General features: G+C 52.2%; 2 protein-coding genes across 14 annotated transcripts in view; one reads left to right on the top strand and one right to left on the bottom strand.

The window, feature by feature from the left end:
• Positions 1-16,095, top strand: part of LOC100352202 (testis expressed protein 56) — a 35,627-nt gene extending 19,532 nt beyond the window's left edge. For 2 of the 5 annotated variants that reach the window (XM_002720963.5, XM_051855921.2), the window contains exons 3-5: positions 1,632-1,854; positions 8,162-8,265; positions 15,470-16,095. In XM_002720963.5, coding sequence (XP_002721009.3) covers positions 1,632-1,854; positions 8,162-8,248 — 310 coding nt within the window. In that variant the 3' untranslated portion in view covers positions 8,249-8,265; positions 15,470-16,095. Of the gene's footprint in view, positions 1-1,631; positions 4,507-8,161; positions 8,266-15,469 lie in introns of all 5 variants that reach the window. The other 3 variants (XR_007923330.2, XR_011388847.1, XM_070074475.1) reach the window with 3 other exon arrangements.
• Positions 1,481-21,245, bottom strand: ECI2 (enoyl-CoA delta isomerase 2). 9 transcript variants are annotated; one of them, XM_070074469.1, is made up of 10 exons: positions 21,163-21,245; positions 19,316-19,509; positions 16,099-16,197; positions 15,683-15,871; positions 13,927-13,996; positions 11,428-11,530; positions 10,625-10,745; positions 4,639-4,728; positions 3,092-3,235; positions 1,481-2,494 (listed from the first exon to the last, which is right to left on the bottom strand). In XM_070074469.1, exons 2-10 carry the CDS (start codon positions 19,421-19,423, stop codon positions 2,339-2,341), a joined length of 1,080 nt encoding a protein of 359 aa, XP_069930570.1. In that variant the 5' UTR covers positions 19,424-19,509; positions 21,163-21,245; the 3' UTR covers positions 1,481-2,338. The 9 variants fall into 9 exon arrangements, with proteins under 9 accessions (XP_069930570.1, XP_051711869.2, XP_069930572.1 ...); XM_051855909.2 differs by having other exon boundaries at positions 4,618-4,728; positions 21,163-21,223; XM_070074471.1 differs by having other exon boundaries at positions 19,316-19,484; positions 21,163-21,217.
• Positions 21,246-22,376: the final 1,131 nt, after the last annotated feature.

Raw genomic sequence — 22,376 nt, 5'->3', positions numbered from 1 at the left:
TTTGCCCTTGGTTCACCCTCCAATGGCCGCTGCCGGCCGGTGCACCGCGCTGATACGATGGCAGGAGCCAGGTGCTTCTCCTGGTCTCCCATGGGGTGCAGGGCCCAAGGACTTGGGCCATCCTCCACTGTACTCCCGGGCCACAGCAGAGAGCTGGCCTGGAAGAGGGGCAACCGGGACAGAATCCGGCGCCCCGACTGGGACTAGAACCCGGTGTGCCGGCGCCGCAAGGCGGAGGATTAGCCTAGTGAGCCGCGGCGCCGGCCCAAAATAGAACAGTTGTAACAAACTGCTGTCATAAATGCTATGTGAATTTGGCCTCTATCTCTCAAAATACCTTCTCACACTGCAGATCTTGGCAATCTCAGCATTTTTTTTTGAGAACATTCATCTTTTCACTTCAAGGAAGCTTGTTGTGGCTTCTCTGTGGCATATCCAAACTGCCACCATCACCAGTCTGTGCTTTGGGGCCATTATTAAATAAAATAAGGGTTAACTTCACCCAAGCACACAATCCCATGACAGTCAGTCTAATAACCGAGACGGCTACTGGGTGACTAAGGGGTGGGTGGCAGACACAGCACAGCACAGCTACACTGCACAAAGGCATGGTTCACGTCTCAGGTGGGACGGGCACTGTGAAGTTCTACCATACTACTCAGAACAGTGCATCACTTAAAATCCCATGAATGGTTTATTTCTGGAACTTTCCATACAGTTTTTTTCAGAACGTGGTTTATCATATGTAACTGAAAATGCAGAAAAGGGGGAACTGCTATACCATAACAAATAAAGAAGGAATGAGAGAGTGAAGCGGTTGGTGGGTTAGTTACTTGGAAGCTGATGCCTGAAGGAAAAGCCAAAAAGGAGAAATTGCATTTAGAAAAGCAAAACATTCCATTCTAATTCTTTATTTATTTATTTATTTATTTATTTATTTATTTATTTTGCCAGGCAGAGTTAGACAGTGAGAGAGAGAGAGACAGAGAGAATTATAGACAGTGTGAGAGAGACAGAGAGAAAGGTCCTTCTGTTGGTTCACTTCCCTAATGGCTGCTATGGCCAGCGCTGTGCCGATCCGAAGTCAGGAGCCAGGTGCTTCCTCCTGGTCTCCCATGCGGGTACAGGGACCCAAGGACCTGGGCCATCCTCCACTGCCTTCCCAGCCACAGCAGAGAGCTGGACTGGAAGAGGGGCAACCAGGACTAACACCCGGCGCCCCAACCAGGACTAGAACCTGGGGTGCCGGCGCCACAGGTGGAGGATTAGCCTAGTGAGCCGCGGCACCGGCCCATGCCAATTCCTGTAGGCCTTGGAATTACATCCTCAGCTGGGGTCAAGCGAGATGTGTGACATCATTCAAGATAGGAAGCTGCAAAGACCATCAAGGCAGCTTGCGAGTGTCAGTCTTAGAAAACACCGTCTTACACAAGCCTGAAGGCTATAAACAAATAAGGAAACAATGGTGGAGACAGAACACTGCCTGCCAATTTCACGCCTCTTTATTAAATTTTACAAAAAGAAGCAGATTCTGATTGGTTTCTCAGTGATACTGTACATTTTACCGAAAGAAACTAAGACTCTGACTGGGTTCTCAGGAAGACTATCCCCCTCCTTTGCCCCCTCGCCAGGTGGCTGAAGAAGAACATGCAGCCCACGGAGGACCTCAAGTCCGTGGTGAGCAGGCTCTCGGTGTTCGGGCCGATCCAGTCCGTTACGGCGTGTGGGCGTCAGAGTGCCATAGTGGTGTATGAAGATATGATGTCCGCGTGCCATGCGGTGAATGCTTTCCAAAGCAGGGCTCCAGGCACCATGTTCCAGTGCTCTTGGAGACAACGATTCCTGTCTAAAGATGTAAGACCCTCTATTACCAGAAATTTTTACTTCTTTCTTTGAGAAACACGCGCATACACTCACACAGGACTCTCCCACCCGCTGGTTCACCCCCCAAACACCCACAACGGCTGACGCTCGTCTGGGCTGATGTGGGAACTAGAACTATCCCACCTGGGAGGCAGAAACCCAGTTATCTGAGCCACCCCTCTGCCTCGCTGGGTCTGCACTGGCTGGAGGCTGGAGGCTGGAGGCAGAGCCAGAGGCAGGATTCGAGCCCAGGTGCTCCAGCCCGGGACGTGGGCTTTGTGACTGCTGGTCTAACCACCTGCTCCTCTAAGTACATTGCTGAAGCTTGTTTTAGAAAATATTTCATTCATCAAGGCTTTAATTAAATATTATCATTACAACCGACAGACTAGCACTGAACAAAAGAGGCGCGATGCAGGTTAGCGGAGGTGTTAGGAGGCGACGTCACAGCACGGCCTTCCCAGCGCAGCGGCCATCAGAGCTTCGCTTTCCTGGACAAGAAGCTCGCGACGGCATTCAGGCTCTCGTCTGACATCCACCGCCCCTGGATGGCCCTGCACTCCTCCTCATTCACAGCGTGCAGCTTCTCTCTCTCCAAGTTTCTGAGGAGTTCTTTCGAAACTCTCATGGCCTGAGACAACAGAACCAACAGTCAGGCGAAGGGCTGTCGTCAGAGGAGTGGGACTGTTCTGAGATGTCAGTGTCCTTTCTGCAGTGCTCCCTTGACTAATCCTCCTAAGTCCCAGGACACAGGGGAGATGCAAGCCAGCGCTCTCCACTCCCAGAGTTCAACGCGCCTACAGATCATCTCAGGAGGCGGGGCCAGGCTTGCAACTGCACATTTCCTAGAAGTCCCACACGGATGGGAAAGCCTCAGGTTCCAGGACCTCACTGGGAATAGCAGGTGTAGGAGAGCAGTTGGTCAGCGACTACCCCGTGCTACTGAAGTGCAGTCCCCGTGCCCGGCTTCACACCTGGGCAGCAGAACACACATCCTTGGTGGATGGCTACGCCTCCTCCGCTGGTTCTCCCCATGAAGAAGCACCCCCGCCCTCCCATCGGAACAGAAAGTCTCTTTGCTAAGTTCTGTAAAAATCAGTATTCTCAGCCTTACTACAGTTCTTTTCCATCCCAAATTTACATGCGCTTAGAGCCCATTAAAAATGTGTCTTTTTCTGACTTGGGAAATTATGTCCATGGTCCCTGCAAGTAAAAGATGCAAACTCACGTTTTTGGGGAGCTTTGCGTATGTTTTCAGCCTGGTCCAAACCTCCCTCTGGAAAGTGCTGTCAGGGAAAACCTCAGTGACCAGCCCACGAGCACAGGCCTCTGCCGCTGTTAACTTCTTCCCGAAAATGAGCACCTCCGCAGCCTGAAAGGGGAAGCAAGGCTGCGACCTTCGCTCAGGGCAACGAAGCAGCGAACTTCGGTGATGCACCGAGCGACTGCAGGGGACGGCGTTGCCGGGGTCCCTGGAGCTCCCTGGCGGGCCTCAGCAGAGGGGGCGCTGGTGCTCTCACTGGGCAACGATCTGCAAACTGTGTGTGTGTGCACGCACACTGCCATATGTGTACACACGTGTGCTGCCGTGTGTGTGCATGCAGCTGTGTGTGTGCTCACGCGTGCTGCTGTGTGTGTGTGCATGCATGCTGCCGTGTGTGTGTGTGTGTGTGTGTCTCCACGGAGGCAGGACTGGGAACCTGGGAGCAGTGACCTGCCGTGGACGCTGACACACAGCCCACAGCAGCATTTTCTGCTTTAAGCACTATGAAATGGTACAAAAGAGAAAAGGGAGCAAAGAAACATTGAAGATGCGGGGCCAACCTTCAGAAACCTTCCAAATTCCGTTCCCGGGAGTTCTGCCCAGTGGTCTAGCTCTGAGTTTTTCTTACCTGCACAGGCACTCAAATGAGCTGCATCTGAAGCAAAGATGACTTGCATTGAGTTTCTTAAAAAAAATTGAAGTCATCAAGCGGATAGCCTCTCTGCACCTGGTTTGTGGCCAGTGAAAAGTGAGCGCAAGCCAAATGCTCTGAGCCGCAGAGCCGTTCGGCCCAGCCTTTCAAAGACCAAATTCAGATAGCAATTTAGGGAATGTGGCTGCAAAGTGAGATTTGAAAATGCATACACTCACAGCCAGGGCCTAGGACTGGTGAAAACTGGCTCAATCCACACCCCCACCTAGGAGAAGCCGAGGAACCCTGGCCTAGCCTCTCCCTTGGCCCACTTCTCCAGCTGTGTCCTGCTCCCTTCGGAGTCAGGGCGGTGAGGTTTCCGTGAACACAGGGTGGACTGGCACAGCCCCTTAGTGGTGCTGCCAAATGGCCGGATGGGAAGCTGCTGGGACTGACTGGCTTTGGAAGTGGCCAGCCCCCACGAAGCCTCCCACCTGCGGGAACTTCACACCACCCTGGACCTGAAGGTGTCACCACGTCACCTGCAGGGGGTGCTGCTGACCAGCTGAGTGGCCCCCAGGTTCAGTGGACGCAGGGAGGCTGGCACAACTCTGACACTTCTACTAGTCCACACAGCTGAGGATGAGCCCTGTGCTGCCGGCAATGCAGCCGGCATCAGGCAACCAGAGGCTGGGGAGTCGCCGGCACCATCTCTCAAATCACCCCCTGTCCCAGACACTTCCCACAGGTAAAACTCTTCTTTGAGAGTTGTGGAGCAACTAAGTGGCTCCTATGTCTTTCATCCAAGGGGAGGCACAGAGGGTGGGCTCACTTTTGGCAAAGACACGCTGGCTCTTACCGTGACGCTTCCCAACGTTACCTTGGCCGTGCCCATGATCTTGGGAAAAGTGTACGAGGAGCATCCTTCCGGGATTAGGCCGAGCTGACTGAATGGAGTGTGAAACGTCGCCTGCTCGTGGTAGGGGTGAGAGAAGACAAAACTGTTCACGCGTGCTTTTTACAAGTCATTGTTTGATGACCACTTCACACTATTTAAATGCTAAAGCGATTTCAAGGAGGATTCATGGTACAAACACAAACACAACTCAGTCCTGTCCAGTGTGTGTTACCCTCGAGGAGTCTGACATAAAGTGATGCAGCCACACCGTTACCTGCCTGCCACACGCCCCCCGTCCCAGCAAGTTCCCCAGGCCCCTCCGCAGGCAGCCCTGCCTCTCACCCCACACAGCCACGCATCTGCTTTCTGCCCCCGGTTTTGCCCTTCTGGAATGTGACAGAGGGGAATTCTCCACTCCGCAGCCGTTGAGTCTGGTTTCTGTCGCTTAGCGTGAGACTTCTCAGAGGCCCCTTACTCATGCATATGCGGACAGTCTGCTCCTTGTTATTAACGAGCAGTAACCCATTATATGGTTATACGATGAAATAGTTATACATTTCTTTTTTTATTTATTTGAAAGGCAGAGAGAGAGAGAGAGAGAGAGAGTCTTCCAACCACTGGTTCACTTCCCAAATGGCTGCAATGGCCAGGGCCGGGCCAGGCCGAGGCCAGGAGCCAGGAGCCTCATCCAGGACTTTCACACAGGCACGGGGGCCCAAGCGCGTGGGGCATGCTCAGCTGCTTTTGCAGGCGCGTTAGCAGGGAGCTGCACTGAAGTGAGGCAGCTGGGATGCAGGCGGGATGCGGGCCTTGCAGGGGCAGCTCAGCCACTATGCCACAATGCCAGCGTCGATTTATTTATATTCCACAAGTAAGTGTCATTGTTGTTGTTTCCAGCAGTTTGTTACTATGAATAGGCTACTGTGAAAACTCACAAGTAGTACACCTTAATATATACTTTTTAATTTTTTTTAACAGGCAGAGTGGACAGTGAGAGAGAGAGAGAGACAGAGAGAAAGGTCTTCCTTTTGCCGTTGGTTCACCCTCCAATGGCCGCTGCAGCTGGCACACTGCGCTGATCCGATGGCAGGAGCCAGGTGCTTCTCCTGGTCTCCCATGGGGTGCAGGGCCCAAGGACTTGGACCATCCTCCACTGCACTCCCTGGCCACAGCAGAGAGCTGGCCTGGAAGAGGGGCAACCGGGACAGAACCTGGCGCCCCGACCGGGACTAGAACCCGGTGTGCTGGCACTGCAAGGCGGAGGATTAGCCTAGTGAGCCGTGGTGCCAGCCCAATATATACTTTTAAAAAAAGATTTATTCATTTGAAAAGCAGAGTCACAGAGAGAGAGAGAGAGAGAGAGACAGACAGACAGAGAGATACCTTCCATGCACTGGCTCACTCTCTAAATGGCCATAATGGCCAATCTGAAGCCAGGAGCCAGGAGCTTCTTCCAGGTCTCCCACGTGGGTGCAGGGACCCAAGCACTTGGGCCATCCTCCACTGCTTTCCCAGGCCACAGCAGAGAGCTGGATCAGAATACAACTCTTATTTTTCAGTTGTATCTCAGTGAAACTGAAAAGGATAGATCTTGTATAGATTGTTCTAATAAAAAAAGTTGTTCTGAACATTGTGTGCAGGTCTCTGGCAAACATAAGTTTCCAGTGTCCATGGGTAAATACCCAGGAGTGAAACTGCTGGGTCGTGTGAGTGCATGTTTAACTTAAAAATAAGACTGCAGGGGCAGCACTGTGGTGCAGCCTGGGAAGGCAGCAGAAGACGGCACGGTACTTTGGCCCCCACACCCACGTGGCAGATCCGATGAAGCATCTTTTTTTTTCTTTTCCTCTTTCTATCTCTGTTTCTCCTTCTCTCTGTAACTCTTTCAACATAAATAAAATAAATCTTAAAAAAAAAAAAAAAAAAGAAAAACTGCTTGGCTGTCTTCCAAAGTGGCTGTAGCATGTGACATACCACCAGTGGTCTACAGGAATTCCAATCATTCCACACCCTCAAACCCTGTCATAGGGGGCTCGCAGTGCTGGCATCCCATAGAGGTGCCAGTTCAAGTCCTGGCTGCTCCACTTCTGATCCAGCTCCCTGCTAATGTGCCTGGGAAAGCAGTGGAAGATGGCCCAGGTGCTTGGGCCCCTGCACCCACCGCGTGGGAGCGCTTGAAGAAGCTCCTGGCTCCTGGCTCCTGCCTGGCCCGGCCCTGGCTGCTGTGGCCATTTGGGAGTGAACCAGCGGATGGAAGATCTCTCTCTCCTTTCTGCCTTTCAAATAAATCTTAAAAAAAAAAAAAAAAAGTGTTATGAAGTCTCCCTACTTCACCATGGTCCAAAGTGCGCAGTTCCATCCCACTGGGGTTTTAATCCATCTGTCCCTAACGATCAACGGCGTTGGGCATTTTTCATGTACTTATCAGCCATGTGTGTCTTCTTGGGGATGAAACCGTTAAAATATTTTGCCCATTTTTATAAAGTTAGTCTGTTTAATGTTCTTGTTATTACATTATAAGAGTTCTTTATGTATTCAAGTTGTAACTTCTATCAGGTAGACATCATGTAGATGCTTTCTCCCGCTTTGTGGCTTATTTTCCATGTTCTTACTATATGTCTTTCTCATGTGATTTTAAGAGCTATTATAGTCCATTATCTGTGAGCCATTCATTCCTCTTCATTGCTCATTTTTAGCTTAGTTTGCTTATGTAGCGTTTTGCAGATATACTTCAGCAACACTTCTGAGGGTGGGCACTTAGCTTAGCGGTTCAGATGCCTGGGTCCCAGCCGTAGTGCCTGGGTTCCATGCCCTGCTCCGCTTCCTGCCAGTGTAGACCAGGAGAGGCAGCAGTGACGGCTCAAGTAGTTGGATTCCTGTCACCCACGTGGGAGACCTGGATTGAGTTCCGAGTGCCTGCAGCTTTGGCCTGGCCCAGTCCCAGTCACTGGGGGCATCTGGGAAGTGAACCAGTGGACGGGAGTGTTCTGTCTCTGTTTCTCAAACAAATACATAAATAAGTAAATACATATTTTCCAGAAATTAGCCTTCATTATGTCAGCTGAAAATTGTTTCCTTGATTTTCCTACAGAAGTTTTTTGATTGGCTTCAGATCCTACAATTTATTTATTAGAACACAGCTTTTAGGGAAGCGGCCCCGAGCTGTAACGGTCAGCACTCAGGACTCGGAATCCAGAACACTGGTTTTACTTCTTTTCTAGATTGAAGAATTATTTTTGCGTGTGTCTTGGTGAACAATAAATTCTTTACAAAAGAAGATTAACATATACTGATAATATGAATATGTATAAAACTATTTAGGAAATACTTTATACTTTTGAATGAATACTTAAAAGGTCTTCATCTCCTATAATCAGACATGGTGTTACTTTAATGCCTATTTGTTAGCTGATATAAAGATATAATGTAAACAGCATATAAATAGAATAATATAAAATACAACTTTATTATTAATGTCACCTGTCTTCTTTTTCGACCCCCAAAGAATGTTTACTCAAGAAATTACTCCGAGAAGACACAGCCTAAGAAAAGTTCATATAATCAGGAAACTGAGAAAAAACGGCGACCATAGCAGAGGAGTGCAGACAGGTACGCACAAAGCTGACAGCTGTTGGCGTCTGTTTCCGGGGGGAGCAGGCGAGGCAGCCGGGCTGAGGTCTGGATGACTCTAGGGAAGCTTCCTACCCTGTCTGTGCCAGACTCCTCAGCTGCACGAGGGGAGTGAGAATATCGGCCTCACAGGGCGGCCTCACGTGAACACATGTGTACACACACGTGTGTAATTATACACGTTATGTACATCTACATGTAACGTGTGTAGTGACAGAGTGCCTGGCACATCTCGAGCAGATATGATTGTATAACTTCTACCTTCTAGTCTCCTTATGTAAGAATGGTATCACCTGCTGACGGAGAGGCTAGGAGGCGTCCTCACCCACTGCCCACAGTAGAGAATGGGTAGAATGTACGGGCTCGTGTTCTGGGTACATGGGTTAACTATTAACCCAGCGTTTACCATGGCATTGCTGATGAAGCCAATCGTGATTAACCCTTGGAGTCCTTTCAGTGGTAAAACGATCACGTCCCCCACGAGGGTGGAGGTCGGCAGCTCTTACTGTCCCAGAAGCCAAAGTCAGAGGTGGTTCCAAATTCCAGCTTCAAGTTCTAGTCTTGGCTTCTCCTGTCAAAACTGGAAGCAGCCTAGGTCCAGCAGGCAGGGACTGGGGAAACCAGATAAGCCAAAGAAGCTGAATGCTAGCACTGGTTATCTGAGTGGTGCGATAATGTTTATTTTTTTTAAAGTAAACTTTTGTATGTTTATTTATTTTGTATGATATACAAAAGATAACATAAAATACGCATATAGATTACTATATCATATCATTGCTATACCATAAGATACACATAATATATAGTAAAATGATTGCTATATCGTATCATTGCTGTACCATAAGATACGCATATAATAAAGATAGAGTGAAATGACTGCACTACTGTGGGGAGCAACTCGGACTAGACTAAGTTACTGGAATTAAGACTTATTCTATGCATCTGCTCTCCCACAATATGGCGCTGAGAAGGGAGAAACAGCTTCTACACAGCTGCCTCCAGTTCAACCAATAAACTGTAGGACTTGCTCCTGATTGGAGGAGAGCAGCGTATTCGGCGTGTGGGCAGCCGAGTTGGGATTGGTGGAAGAGGACTATAAAGGAGGAGAGAGACAACATGCACCAGGAACATCTAAGGGCAACACCTAAGAGGAACACCTGTGCAGCCCCCGAGAGAGCCGGCGGGCAGTGTGCCACTCCCCCGCGGAAGTGGGGAATGTGGCAGGGGGAACTGCCCTTCCACGGAGGTGGAAGGGTCGGTAGCCAACCCGGGAAGAACCAGCAGCAAACCCGGGGAGGGCCGAGCAGACAAAAGAACAGCGCAGGGTTTAGTGTCGCTCCTCCATGAAGAGGGGGAGCGACACACTACTAGAAAAACTGACACCATCTCCCGTAGACACCCATTTTCCCTCTTGTGTAAAAGCAGCTATCATCTCATTTACGCAGAAATCCTGAATACAGTACGTTCTGATTGACTGCAGTCCTCACGTTGGAAGTCAGGTCCTTATTCAGTACGTTCAGATTCACTACAGTCCTCACCAGGAAGTCAGGTCCTTATTCAGTACGTTCTGATTGACTACAGTCCTCACCAGGAAGTCAGGTCCTTATTCAGTACGTTCTGATTGACTACAGTCCTCACCTTGGAAGTCAGGTCCTTAGACCCATTCATCCTACATCTGACCTGCATCTGCCAATTCCCTCCCATGAAGTGTTTTTTAACTGAAATTTTTTCTGCATACTTTTCCATGGTTTTCAACATTTTACTTTCCCCTGGGACACACGCCTATATACTGCTGCCGTAGAAAGACTAAAAATCAAAATCTACGTAATTCAGTGGTGAACACAGGGTGGATCTGATTCTGGGCAAGGCATGACTTGGAGCTTCAGTTTTCTTATCTACCAAGGAGAGCGAGCAGAGAAGGGTCTCGTCTCTTACTGTACAATTCTAAATATCTAAATTCCCATTCACTTAGAAAAAACACAGGATCCACCTGCATCATCTGTGGTGACGCTACCCCTGTAAGACGCTCTCCAGGGTCTCCTGGCTGTTTTAGAGGAAAGTAAAAGCAGGAAAGGGGGGCTGTTACACAGTCTGATTTAAACACTGAACCCCAGAGTTGGGACCGTGTTCACAGTAGCACTGGTGTTCTGGAAAATCCGAGTTAAGAATGAAGGAAACCTCCAATCAGCCAAACGAGTTGGATGAATTCTTTGGGCAAACTCTATGTCCATTCTCCCACAAACCACACACAGCCCACTTGCCACCAGCAGCGCTACAGGGGAGCCCGCAGGTTCCGCCCCACCCCCCCGAGCTCCTCGGCCTCCGAGAGCCCACTCACCTTGTCCGAGGCATACACAACATCAAACAGCCCCAGGAGGGTGACGGCGATTCCCACTGCGGGACCGTTGACCGCCGCGACCAGAGGCTTGGGAAAATCGATGAAGCAGTTCACAAAATTCCTACAGACGCGGAGATACAAGAGCAGCAGTGCTGAGCACAGGCCAGGCGGTCGGGGTCCGAGGAAACAAGTCCTGGGGGCGGCTGGGTGCTTCCACCGCCAACCAGCAGGGGCTCCCTGGGGACCACCCCTGGCTGCCACCCTGCATCCTCCCAGGACAGCCGCTCGACAGCACCTGATGGAGGCCTATGGGGTGGGTCCTCTGGGCCGCGCTTGGTTCAGATCCTGTATCCCGTGCAGGCTGTAGGCCGGCTGCAGTCTTAGAGGTTACGGTAGGGCACTGAGCCTGTGCTGCAGTACCCCGCGCAGTGGGACAGACTCAGGAGGACAAACCCGGTGGGAAGGCTGAAGCCTGGCGGCTTCCTGTGGCTCTGAGACCACTTCCGGCACCCACTCCCCGCACTCCTGCCCGAGGCATCCGTTCTGCTGGCTGAACGTCTGCCTCAGGAAGAGGACTGTGGCTGCGACTGGACGTCACCCCGTGCCCTCCAGGGAACGCTCGTGCAGAGCAGGAGACTGGACAGGGGACGCGCGTCAACGTGCTCGGGTGAAAACCTGCCCGTGGATGCAGACGGCTGGAGAGCTACGCGAGGCCAGCGTCAAGATGAGCCTCGCTGGCACAGGGAAGTGCTTCACTCGGGCTCAACTCAAGATCACTCTGATGAGTCACACGAGCGTCTCACCTCAGTAAAGTGACACTGCTTTTCGCTTTCTCCTCAAGTCCACCAGAGTGAACATCAGTGAAGTTCGTCAGATCATTCCCGCTACTGTAGTAGTCACCGTCACCTGCAAACAGTAAACTCCCAGATGCACGGCTCGGCCCTTCGTCCTCTAAATACCAGGCGTCTGCTTCACAGAGGCTGTGCGACAGGCCCTGCAAACACAGTTCCTGTCCTTTTATGGACCAGTGAGACAGCCGGGCATTGATTTAAGAATCCACAGATCCATGGAGATAACGCAACTCTGATGAGAGGGAGAGGCACAGGAAGGGACAGTGAACCGACAGCCAAAGCAGAGGCAAGATCAGCCGGACAGAGAAGCGTGGGCACGGCAGATCCGAGGTTCTGGGGTGGATGATGGGTTGGGAGAAGAGGCACCCGGGCTGACAGAGAAAAAGTTGGGGCGAAGAAATTAGCATGGGGTGAGGATGAGTAGCCCAGACCACCCAGGGCTTTGTAGAAGTTTTGTTTTTATCCTAAGAGCCACTGAAAGACTGTGTGTGTAATTACTAGAGGACTATTTACATAAAACAAAGTGACCAGTTCTTAAATGTTCACAAGTTTTGATTATTATGAATACTTGCATGGTCACCATCCAAAAGGGGACACGGTAGTCCCCCCTCCCCCCAACTTATCCTTGTAGGATACGTGCCAAGATTTTCTGAGGATACTTGACACTTTGGATACCACCAAACTATAGCAAAGACTGTTTTTCCCATATGCACAGGTTTTGCCTCTTTAGAGTCAACCAACTGTGGATGGAAAATATTTAGAAAAAATCACATCTGTATTAAACATGTACAGACAGTTTTTCTTATTAAGAAGTGAGACTAACGCAGCGTAACAACCACTCATGTAGCATTTACATTGCATTAGGGGAATCCACAGATGACTTCAAGATGGTGTGCATAGGTTATATGCAAATACCCTGCCTTTTCATATAAGAGACTTGAGCATCTGTGGACTGTGGTTTACTTGGGGGGTCCCAGAAAGGATCCCCACAGACACTGATGGATGACTGCACACACACACACACACAACACGAGAAGAGATTACCAACAATAAGAAAATAGAACTATAACAGTACACCATAAAGATTAAACTATATGCATTGCTGATTTCTGGAATTTTTATGAATATTTTTGGACCACAATTAGCCACAGGTAAATGAAACCACAGAAAGCAAAACCTCAGATACAGTGCAGGGGAACTGCTGACCAGGCGTCTCCATCATCCCAGGCAGCTCCCATGAGCTCTCTCCCGCCACCTCACCCGTCCCTATCATCCCAGCCAGCTCCCATGAGCTCTCTCCCGCCACCTCACCCATCTCCATCATCCCAGGCAGCTCCCATGAGCTCTCTCCCGCCACCTCACCCGTCTCCATCATCCCAGGCAGCTCCCATGAGCTCTCTCCCGCCACCTCACCCGTCTCCATCATCCCAGGCAGCTCCCATGAGCTCTCTCCCGCCACCTCACCCGTCTCCATCATCCCAGGCAGCTCCCATGAGCTCTCTCCCGCCACCTCACCCGTCTCCATCATCCCAGGCAGCTCCCATGAGCTCTCTCCCGCCACCTCACCCGTCTCCATCATCCCAGGCAGCTCCCATGAGCTCTCTCCCGCCACCTCACCCGTCTCCATCATCCCAGGCAGCTCCCATGAGCTCTCTCCCGCCACCTCACCCGTCTCCATCATCCCAGGCAGCTCCCATGAGCTCTCTCCTGCCACCTCACCCGTCTCCATCATCCCAAGCAGCTCCCATGAGCTCTCTCCTGCCACCTCACCCATCTCAAAGCAGTCACTTCCAGGCTTAAATCACATTCGATGAAAACTTCACCTACTACAGAACTTCGTGTTTGTAGAATCACACTCTTATTCTATTTTGTTGAACTACACTCAAAACATTGATCCACGTTCTTGTAGCAGTTATCATTCCTTTTTATTGCATCAAGAGCCATCAGTCTGTTTATTTACCCTTCTGGTTCTGGACATTTGAGCTGTCTGCCTGCGGTGAGTTAGGCTACTGTGATTGCTGTTATACAAACTGTGTTTAGGCACATGTTTAACTTTTCATGGCTGTTAAGGAGTGGATATCCTGCATCCATTTTATATACAAATATGTATTATATATGTGTGTGTATACATATATGTGTGTGTGTGTGTGTGCGTGTGCGCGTGTGTATGTTTTTATGACTTGGCAGGGGTGGGGAACGTTTATCCTGTCAAGGGCCATTTTGGATATTGATACCATCATTCACAGGCCATACACAATAATCAACTTAAAAACCAGCCAGCTATAGATTGACTGAATTTCAAGTCCCACCTACGGTTGCCTTGGCAGGGCCAGACCAAAGGATTTCATGGGCTTTCTCCAGCCACGGGCTGGATGTTCCCCCAGGCCCCAGCTGAGACTATCACAGTACTGGACAGGACCCAGAGCCCAGGAGTCTGTGGACGTGTCTTACCTGTCACAACAGTCAGGATGGAGTCATCCTCGCTTGCAGTTTTAAGTGCCAGCATAAGTTCGTGATACATCTGTGTGGGCGGGAAGAGGAGGAGAACGAGCTCTGAAAATGAGACGCAGCACCCAGTGGGTAACTCTGTCCGGCCACAGCCTGCCCTAAGCAAAGTGCCAAACACTCACGATGGCTGCATGTAAAAACCCAAGTGGGAGCACGAAGCACTCAAAAGAAGGTTCATTCTTTGACAATTAGTTGGTGCACATTCTGTACCAGGTGCTGCAGCGGATGCCGGCGGGGCTAGAACCACTTTATTCCAGAAGGAACAATCAAGACACAGGCCTTGAGCTTTCGGAATTCACAGGAGATTACAGGGCTCAAGTGGGACCAGAGAAGCAGCGAAAAGCTGAGGCACAGCCGGCGAGGGCGGTGGGGTGGGAGGTGGTCAGAGGGCACGGGAGACAACGTCTGCGCTGTGGCCTCGGGACACAGTGAGCACCCAGGAAGGGTGGGCAGAGGCTGCAAGGTGGCGACTTCTGAGACGCTGCGACAGTGTTCAAGGACAGAGCAGCCACACTCCTGGAGAGCCCAGACCTGTCGCTGTAGCTTTCCATGCACTTAAAACAGGGACAGTTTCCACCACTGATGGGATTTCAATGTGGGAAAGAATGGTAAAGAGGCCTGATACTTACGGACATAAAGATGCTGAAAAAAGACATGGGCTTTACTTAGTACATGAATAAAGATGTGCTCATTCCCACCAAGGGAGGGAACGGAGAAGCAACCTCATTATCTTCATAGTTAGGATGACAGGCACCCCAGGGTGACTGGCAAGTGTCAGGATTAGGAGACGTGGATACACATCAGGGTTCCAGTTTTGGTTTTCCTGTTATTAGTTCTATGAACTTGAGCCAGTTACTTCTCTATTGAATTATTCCATTGTTAAATAATGATAACGGGCTCCTCGTGAGAACTAAGTAGACATCCAGTGTGGAAATTTAGACACTCCGTAGAGAGTGGCTACCATTCCTATGGTTACAGAGAAGCAGGCCAGGGGAAAATGGAAACAGAATTTTAAGAGCTAAATGTTACACGGATCAACTGGCACATTCGCAGTTTCATGAAGTTCTTAAGCGTATTTCAAGTCAGTAGATTAGAAACTGCAGATTGGAAGCCCAACGGTGAGAGCCCTCTTGGGTTCGACTCCAAGTTCAAGCAGCAAGTTGCCAATAAACTTCCTCCGCTTTTTCCCAAAGGGGAGAGGATGAGTGGTTCTTTTATTATCATTCTAGTTCTATGGAAGATTCAGTGTTGCCCCTGTTAAACGGGCCGTTGCAAGCAGAGCTGAGCTACGCTCTGTCTAGGGTGAAGTCCTTCTCTCCTTTCCCCTCTACTTGTAGAAGATAAACTCCTGTGAGCACTCTGCAGTCCAGGCATGGGAAGACATTTCCGGGGGGCCGCGTTGGCCACCACGAGGCCTCCACGCACGCTCTTATAGCAACACATATTGTGCCGACATTAATGTGCTGATTTGTGCTTCCATTAACAGGAAAGCTGCAGTGCCTTCTGGGTACGCAGGACTTCCCTGAAGCCCATAAGTCTAAGCAAAGAACACCCAACCCTGCTGTCTGAGGACGACTCATCTCCCTGCACAAAGCAAACCAGAGATACCATAGGAATAGGAGCAATGCTAAAACTACAATTTTTGAATAAAGCAAATAAGAAAGAAAAGTAGGAACAACCCCCTGGCAGGTAACGCTACCTGAGTGTTGACAGCATTTTTTTTGGTGGGCCGGTTGAACATGATCTTCGTGATGTCACCCTCGGAGGTCACCAGCAGGGTTTCATATCCAGGTGATCTGCTGCTGGCTCCAGGCTGCACTGGGCTTGAGGATTCTGATGAGGAACTCAGACTGGACACCAAATCCACGTAGTCTTGCCTGGCAGTTTCCTGAAGAGGAGATGGCAAACAGCGTCTGCCCGGCGTCAATGAATAAGCACCCTAAGACGCTTACTAATAAATAGCACCTTGCAGTGAACACAGAAAAGAGGCTCGGGGTCAGTGGGGCACACCCGTATCTCAAAGGCACCACCGACAATGGCTCCACGAGAGGCAGCAACCCAACCCCCTTTGCAAGTCCCACAAACCAAATAAAAACAGAGTCACAAGTGAATTACCTTGGGCAGGCTGCCAAGGGCATTCCATGCATCCCATTTAGCTTTACTGATAAAGTCCAACACACTTGGTTTGGGCATAGTACAAGGTCCCTCAGTAGCCTGTGAAAAGGAGAGGGGAGATTAAAGGTCAAATGCTCATGCGAACTAGAACCCTAAATATTTATAGTCCCAAATACCCACAGCTGGCACGGCAGCTGCTTCCCAGTCCTTTCACAAGGTCTTACCCACCAGACTTTCCTCTTACCCTCTTCCGGAAAATGCACAAACAGGAAAAAAGACTACAGAGACAAAAGGTGCTACTGGTGCTCAGTCCCTAAAATAAGCCTGACTATAAACATAACGCGAGACACAGGGTTGGGGAAAGTACATTCCAAGGAATTTTAACGGTTCAGGAGTTCTGTACTGATGATTCCATTTGTCACAGTCAAACCATTCAGACAAACTGGCATCTCAAGGCATTGCTCACAGACACTGGGGACCTACAGCACCTTCTGACAGCTCATCTAAAGGTATGAAGAACACCCTGACCCAGTGGTGGACTGCTGGTCACCTGGCCAAGAGCTCAAGTCTGGGGGCTTGGGTGGGGCTGTCAGAGCCTCGGGTCCTGGGGACATTTAACTGGAGGACATGCAAGTGAAAAGCAATGAAGTTTCATTTGTTTGAAGGTAGACGCAGTGAGTATTTTGAGATGAATGAAATACCCCACTCAGCTACTTTTCAGAAATGGCCATTTAAACTCTGTTCAAAGAGTTTAAATACACTAAGATAAAAGAGGAAAGATGAGGCTGTGAAAAACAAAGCAAAGGAGGCTGTGGCTTTGCACAACCAGCTGAGAAGCGGGGGGACACAGCGCACACAGTGAGGGTTTCCCTTATCTTGTGACTATCCTTATGTCTCAATGGCAGCAACATCCAGGGCTGGCAGGCAGGAGGCAGGAGCCAGGAACTGCATCCTGGTCTCCCCTGTGAGTGGCGTCCACTGCCTTCCCAGGTGCATCAGTAGGGAGCTGGGTCAGGAGCAGAACAGTTGGGACTCGAACTGGCGCTCAGATATGGGACGCCGGCGTCACAGGCAGCGGCTTAACCTGCTGGCACCACAGCGCTGGCCCTGCCTACTCGCTCTGACACAAGGTGCTCCCAAGACCACCCACGAGTTCCATCATTTTCTAGAAAGGCTCATGAGACATTACACTCGTGCTTATGGATTCTAACGGGAGAAGGCCATCAGCCGAGGGAAGCAGCAAACACGGACATCTTCAGTGCCCTCCCCACGGGGTCAGGGCGGCGTCGCTCTCCCAGAACCAATGGCTGGACATACGCCTCGGGGTCCAGAGTTTCTACTGGGGGGCCCATCGTGCACCCATGACTGTGCAACTCGAAGCCTCCTTGCTAAGTCACATCGTCTGACCCCACACAAGCATCCCCATCAGGCACGATAGTTCAAGGGCTTAGAGATGACCTCCAGAAGCCAGGGGGCAAAGCCAGGTCTCTCTCTGTAGGCCAGATTAAAATCTTTATGAAACACACCTGTGTACGGAAGTGAGCGAGGCGGGGTGGGCGTTGTGGGTAGTTGGTAAAGCCCTGCCTGCAACGCCGGCATCCTACATGGGCGCCGGTTCAAATCCCTGGTGCTCTGCTTCTGATCCAGCTCCCAGCTAATGGCCTGGGAAAGCAACAGCAGATGGCCCAAGTGCTAAGCCCCCTGCCACCCACACAGACACCTGATCAAGCTCCTGGCTTCAGCCTGAGCCTGGCCAAGGGCCAGCCATTGCGGCCATCTGGAGAGTGACCCAGAGAATGGAAGATCTCTTTCTCTGTAACTCTTTGCCTTTCAAATAAATAAATAATAAAGTCTTAGAAAAAGTTCAGTAAGAGAGTCTCATGCCCATCACAGGATGGGAAGACGGGTAACAGCAGCCCAGAGAGGCACGCATGCTAGGGGGGTTAAAAGGTTGTGTTTTGGGTCTGCAGGTAATGCTGGCATCCCATGTGAACGCCTCCACTCCTGATCCAGCTTCCTGCTAGTGTGCTGGGAGGGCAGTGCAAGAGGGTCCAAGCGCTTGGGTCCCTGCCACCCACGCGGGAGACGCGGATGGTGTGCCAGTTCCTGACTTCAGCCACGTGGGGAGTGAACCAGCAGACAGATCTCCCTGTCTCTCCTTCTCTTTCTGTCCCTTTGCCTTTCAAATAAATACATACATAAATCTACAAAAGCTTTCATTTTAAAATTCTATGACTTTTCCCAAACATACACCCGGTATAGACTATTTTATATATATATATATATATATATATATATATATAGATTATAGACTATTATAATGAATTCCCAACCCCTTATCCCAATTCAACAAGTGTCACATTTTGCCTTGCTTGCTTCATCTATCCTTTTTTTTCTTCTTTTTTGCTTAGTGAATCTCAAACATCTCACCATTTCACCCCTACATATTTACTATAAATTTCTAAAAAATACCAACTTTTTAAAAAAAGATTTATTTATTTATTTGAAAGGCAGAATTATGGAGAGGCAGAGGCAGAGAGCGGTCTTCCATCCACTGGTTCACTCCCTAGGTGGCAGCAATAGCCAGAGCTGGGCCATTCCAAAACCAGGAGCCAGGAGTGTTTTCCGGGTCCCCCATGCGGATGCAGGGGCCCGAGGACTTGGGCCATCTTCTACTGCTTTCCCAGGCCATAGCAGAGAGCTGGATCAGAAGTGGAGCAGCTGGGACTTGAACCGGTGCCTGTCTGGGATGCTGGCACTGCAGGTGGCAGCTTTACCTGCCACGCCACAGCACTGCCCCCCTCCCCAACTTTTTTTTATATAATGGTGACACCATTCCTGGGTATCTCCTAACACTTAGTCCTTATCCAAATGTCCCCAATTGTCTCAAAATCTGCTTTTCAGTTGGTTTGTTCTAATCAGGAGCCAAATAAGGTCTACACATTCCAGTGTCATCTCATCTAAGTCTCTTTTACTTGGCAGTGGTCCTGAGGGGTTACTGTGTTCCTTAACTGGTTCAAGGCCTCCTGGACCCCAAACCCCCCCCCCCCCCCCACACACAGACACACACACACACGCTCTGAGGAGGAGAGGCCGCGATTCAAACGCAGCTGCAGGTTAGCACACACAGCTGGTCTCCTTCAGGAGTCATGGGCTCCAGCGCTCTCGGCGCTCACTGCTTACACAGTGCGTAGAGGCGGAGCCCTCGGGCGCTCACCTGCTTGTACAGGGCGTAGAGTCGCAGCTTCACTGCGTTCCCCGGGTCCTCCTTCAGGAGCTGCAGCTGGCTCACCGCCTTTTCCAAGTCCTTCTCGCTGGCTCGCATCGCCGCGGGGCTCGGTGCAGCTGTAAGGCCAGGAGAGGCCTGCAGGCGGGTGCGCTGGCTCCTAGGAAGGCCACGTGAGCTTGGCCCTGGGAGGGAAGTCAGCAGAGAGCATACGAGGCAGAGGCGGCAGGAGGCCGAAGTGCACAGCCAGGTTCTGAAACGGCCTTTGCCCTGGCCGATCAACAGTGTTTGCGCTGGCAAACGTCTCTCCACACACACGCAGGTGCAGGCCTCATGGCACGGCGGGTCAAGCTGCCACCTGGGACTCCCACATCCCGCAGCACACAGTGCCAGGTTCAAGTCAAGCCTCTGTTTCCAACCCAGCTTCCCCAGAGGATGGCTCAAGGACTTGGGTTCCTGCCCCTCAAGTGGGGGACCCAGCTCCTGGCTCCAGACTTTGACCTGGCCAGGCTCTGGCTGCTCCAGGCATTAGCTCAGCTCCTGGCAGACTTAACTGGTCGGAACTGGACGTTTCAGGTACAACAAACCAGTGGCTGGAACACAGACCTTTCTCTGTGTGCCTTTCAAATAATTAAAAATAAACTTTTAAAAACATTTATTTTATTTGAAAAGCAAAGTTACACAGAGAGAAGGAAAGTCAGAAAAGCAAAGTTAGAGAGAGAGAGAATGAATAAACTTTAAAAGCACACAGGCTGGGCTGTGGCGTAGCAGGTTAAAGCCGCCACCCACAGTGCCGGCATCCCATGTGGGCGCTGGTTCGAGTCCCGGCTGTTGCACTCCCGATCCAGCTCTCTGCTAGGGCCTGGGAAAGCAGCAGAAGATGGCCCAGGTCTTTGGGCCCCTGCACCCATGTGGGAGACTTGGAAAAAGCTCCTGGCTCCTGGTTTCAGGTCAGCTCGGCCCAGGCCCTTGGCGGCCATTTGGGGAGTGAACCAGTGGATGGAAGACCTCTCTGTCTCACTGTGCCTCTGCCTCTCTGTAACTGCCTTTCAAACAAATAAATAAATCTCTTTTTTTTTTTTTAAAGCATACATGCAGTGGGAGGAGGCAGGACATGGGTGAGAGACACAAGAAATCAAGACAGAAAGCCCGGCGTTCAGGACGCGAGGCCAGGGTCTTCCCCGCAGTGGGCGGGGGCGCGGAGCAGGCACCGCAAAGGCAGCAGGCGGGGCGGGGGCGCCAACACCGGACCCCGCGGACCCGCGAGCAGATGCGGCCATCACGGCCGGTGCACCCGGCGGGCTCAGGCCCAGCCACGCTGCCACCTCCAACCTGCAGGCGGCACCGTGAGCCCCGTCCGAACCCTGGGATACTGGGTTCGGTAACGCCAGCCCATAATAAGCCTTAGCGGTTCTGAGGGGGAGGGGTTGTTTTGTTTTTTCCGGAAAAGGACGAAACTGCCTCCGTCAGGAGTCTGGCCCCGGGCGACTCCAAGTGGAGGATACGGTCACTCGTAAACGCTCCCAAAGCTGGCGTGTGCACGGGCACACGGGCGAAACGGGTTTTTAAAAATAGAGCACGGGCTTGGGTCGCAAACAGCCACGCAGCAGGACCCAGTCGCCGGACCCCACGTCGCCCGGCTCGGGGTCGCTCTGCGGCCGCGGCACGGAGCCCAGGCCGGCCGCGCCTCCCGCCGCCCAGCGCCCGCGCGTCCAGGCGGCGGCCGCTCTGCACCCTCCCGCCGCGAGCCACCAGGGCGAAGTGCCGCGGCCGCCCAGGACACAGAGGGCGGCGCCCCAGGCCCGGCGGACGACCTTGGCCCTGGCCGCGAGGCTTACCTCGGGGACCGGAGCCGCGCCGGCTTCCGGCCACTCTCCACGGCGAGCGCTGGGCCAATGAGGGGCGCGCGGGGGCGGGGCCTGGACGGGGGCGGGGCTGCGGGCGGGGCGGGCTCGGGGGCGGGGCCGCGGCGGGGGCGGGGCCGCGGCGGGGCGGGGGCGGGGCCGGTGGGCGGGCCTGGCTCGGGGACCGGAGCCGCGCCGGCTTCCGGCCACTCTCCACGGCGAGCGCTGGGCCAATGAGGGGCGCTCGGGGGCGAGGCCTGGACGGAGGCGGGGCCGCTGGCTGGGCGGGCTCGGGGGCGGGGCCGGTGGGCGGGCCTGGCTTCCGGCCACTTTCTCCACGGCGAGCGCTGGGCCAATGAGGGGCGCTCGGGGCCGGGGCCTGAGGCGGGGGCGGGGCCGCGGCGGGGCGGGGCCAGGGGCGGGCCTGGCTCGGGGGGCGGGGCCGAGGGCTGGGCGGCTCGGAGGCGGGAACCTGGGCTGTCTAAACCAGGTTGCCCAGGTGAGTGGCCCGCGGGTGTTTGCTCGGGGAAGGATTTCCAGGAGTTTCGGAAGGGCCTCGGACCGCCCTACTCGGCCCGGTGCCCCCAGGGGACGAGGACTTTTAAATCAGTGCGCGGCGTCAGGTGCTCAGAGCGCTCGGGGCCGTGGCAGGTCCCGAGGCCGGGCCGCGTGTCCACGCGGGTCCCGGGAGGCTGTCCCTCGCGGCTGGTCAGCCCGCGCCGGCCCCGCTCCCAGAGGGTCTCTGCTCGCTGCCTCGCTTGCTCCAGGGGGTCTCGGGGCTCAGGTGCAGCCGGCTGCGTGGGCGCCTCGTCCCGCGGGGGAGCGCAGGTTCTGTCTGCTCCTCGCAACCCACGCCCGGACCCCAGAGACTGACCCCCGGAAGCCTCGTGCTTCCTGGAACATCTTAGGATCTATTTAGCACGTTCGGGGCCTTTAGATCGCACACCTGCGTTTTGAGTTGGTCTGTCACGCCGCGGGGTGTGAACTTGCATGTTTTCAGGAGTCTAAATTGATCACTCACAGATTTCCTGGTTCCTCACGCCTTCGTTTTGATGAGTTCAGGGTTGCGTGTTTTCATATGCTTCCTCATTTTCAGGCAGCACGGTGTGTGCTCAGTTTAACGTGTTCATCAACTTTGTTCATCAGAATATTAAGTAGATATTTACATAATTTGAGAATAACAAAGAATGCGACAGTTATTCCAAGAA

Source organism: Oryctolagus cuniculus, chromosome 5 (assembly GCF_964237555.1).
Source record: "Oryctolagus cuniculus chromosome 5, mOryCun1.1, whole genome shotgun sequence".
Lineage (NCBI taxonomy): Eukaryota > Metazoa > Chordata > Mammalia > Lagomorpha > Leporidae > Oryctolagus > Oryctolagus cuniculus.
This window is presented reverse-complemented; position numbering and strand designations above follow the sequence as displayed.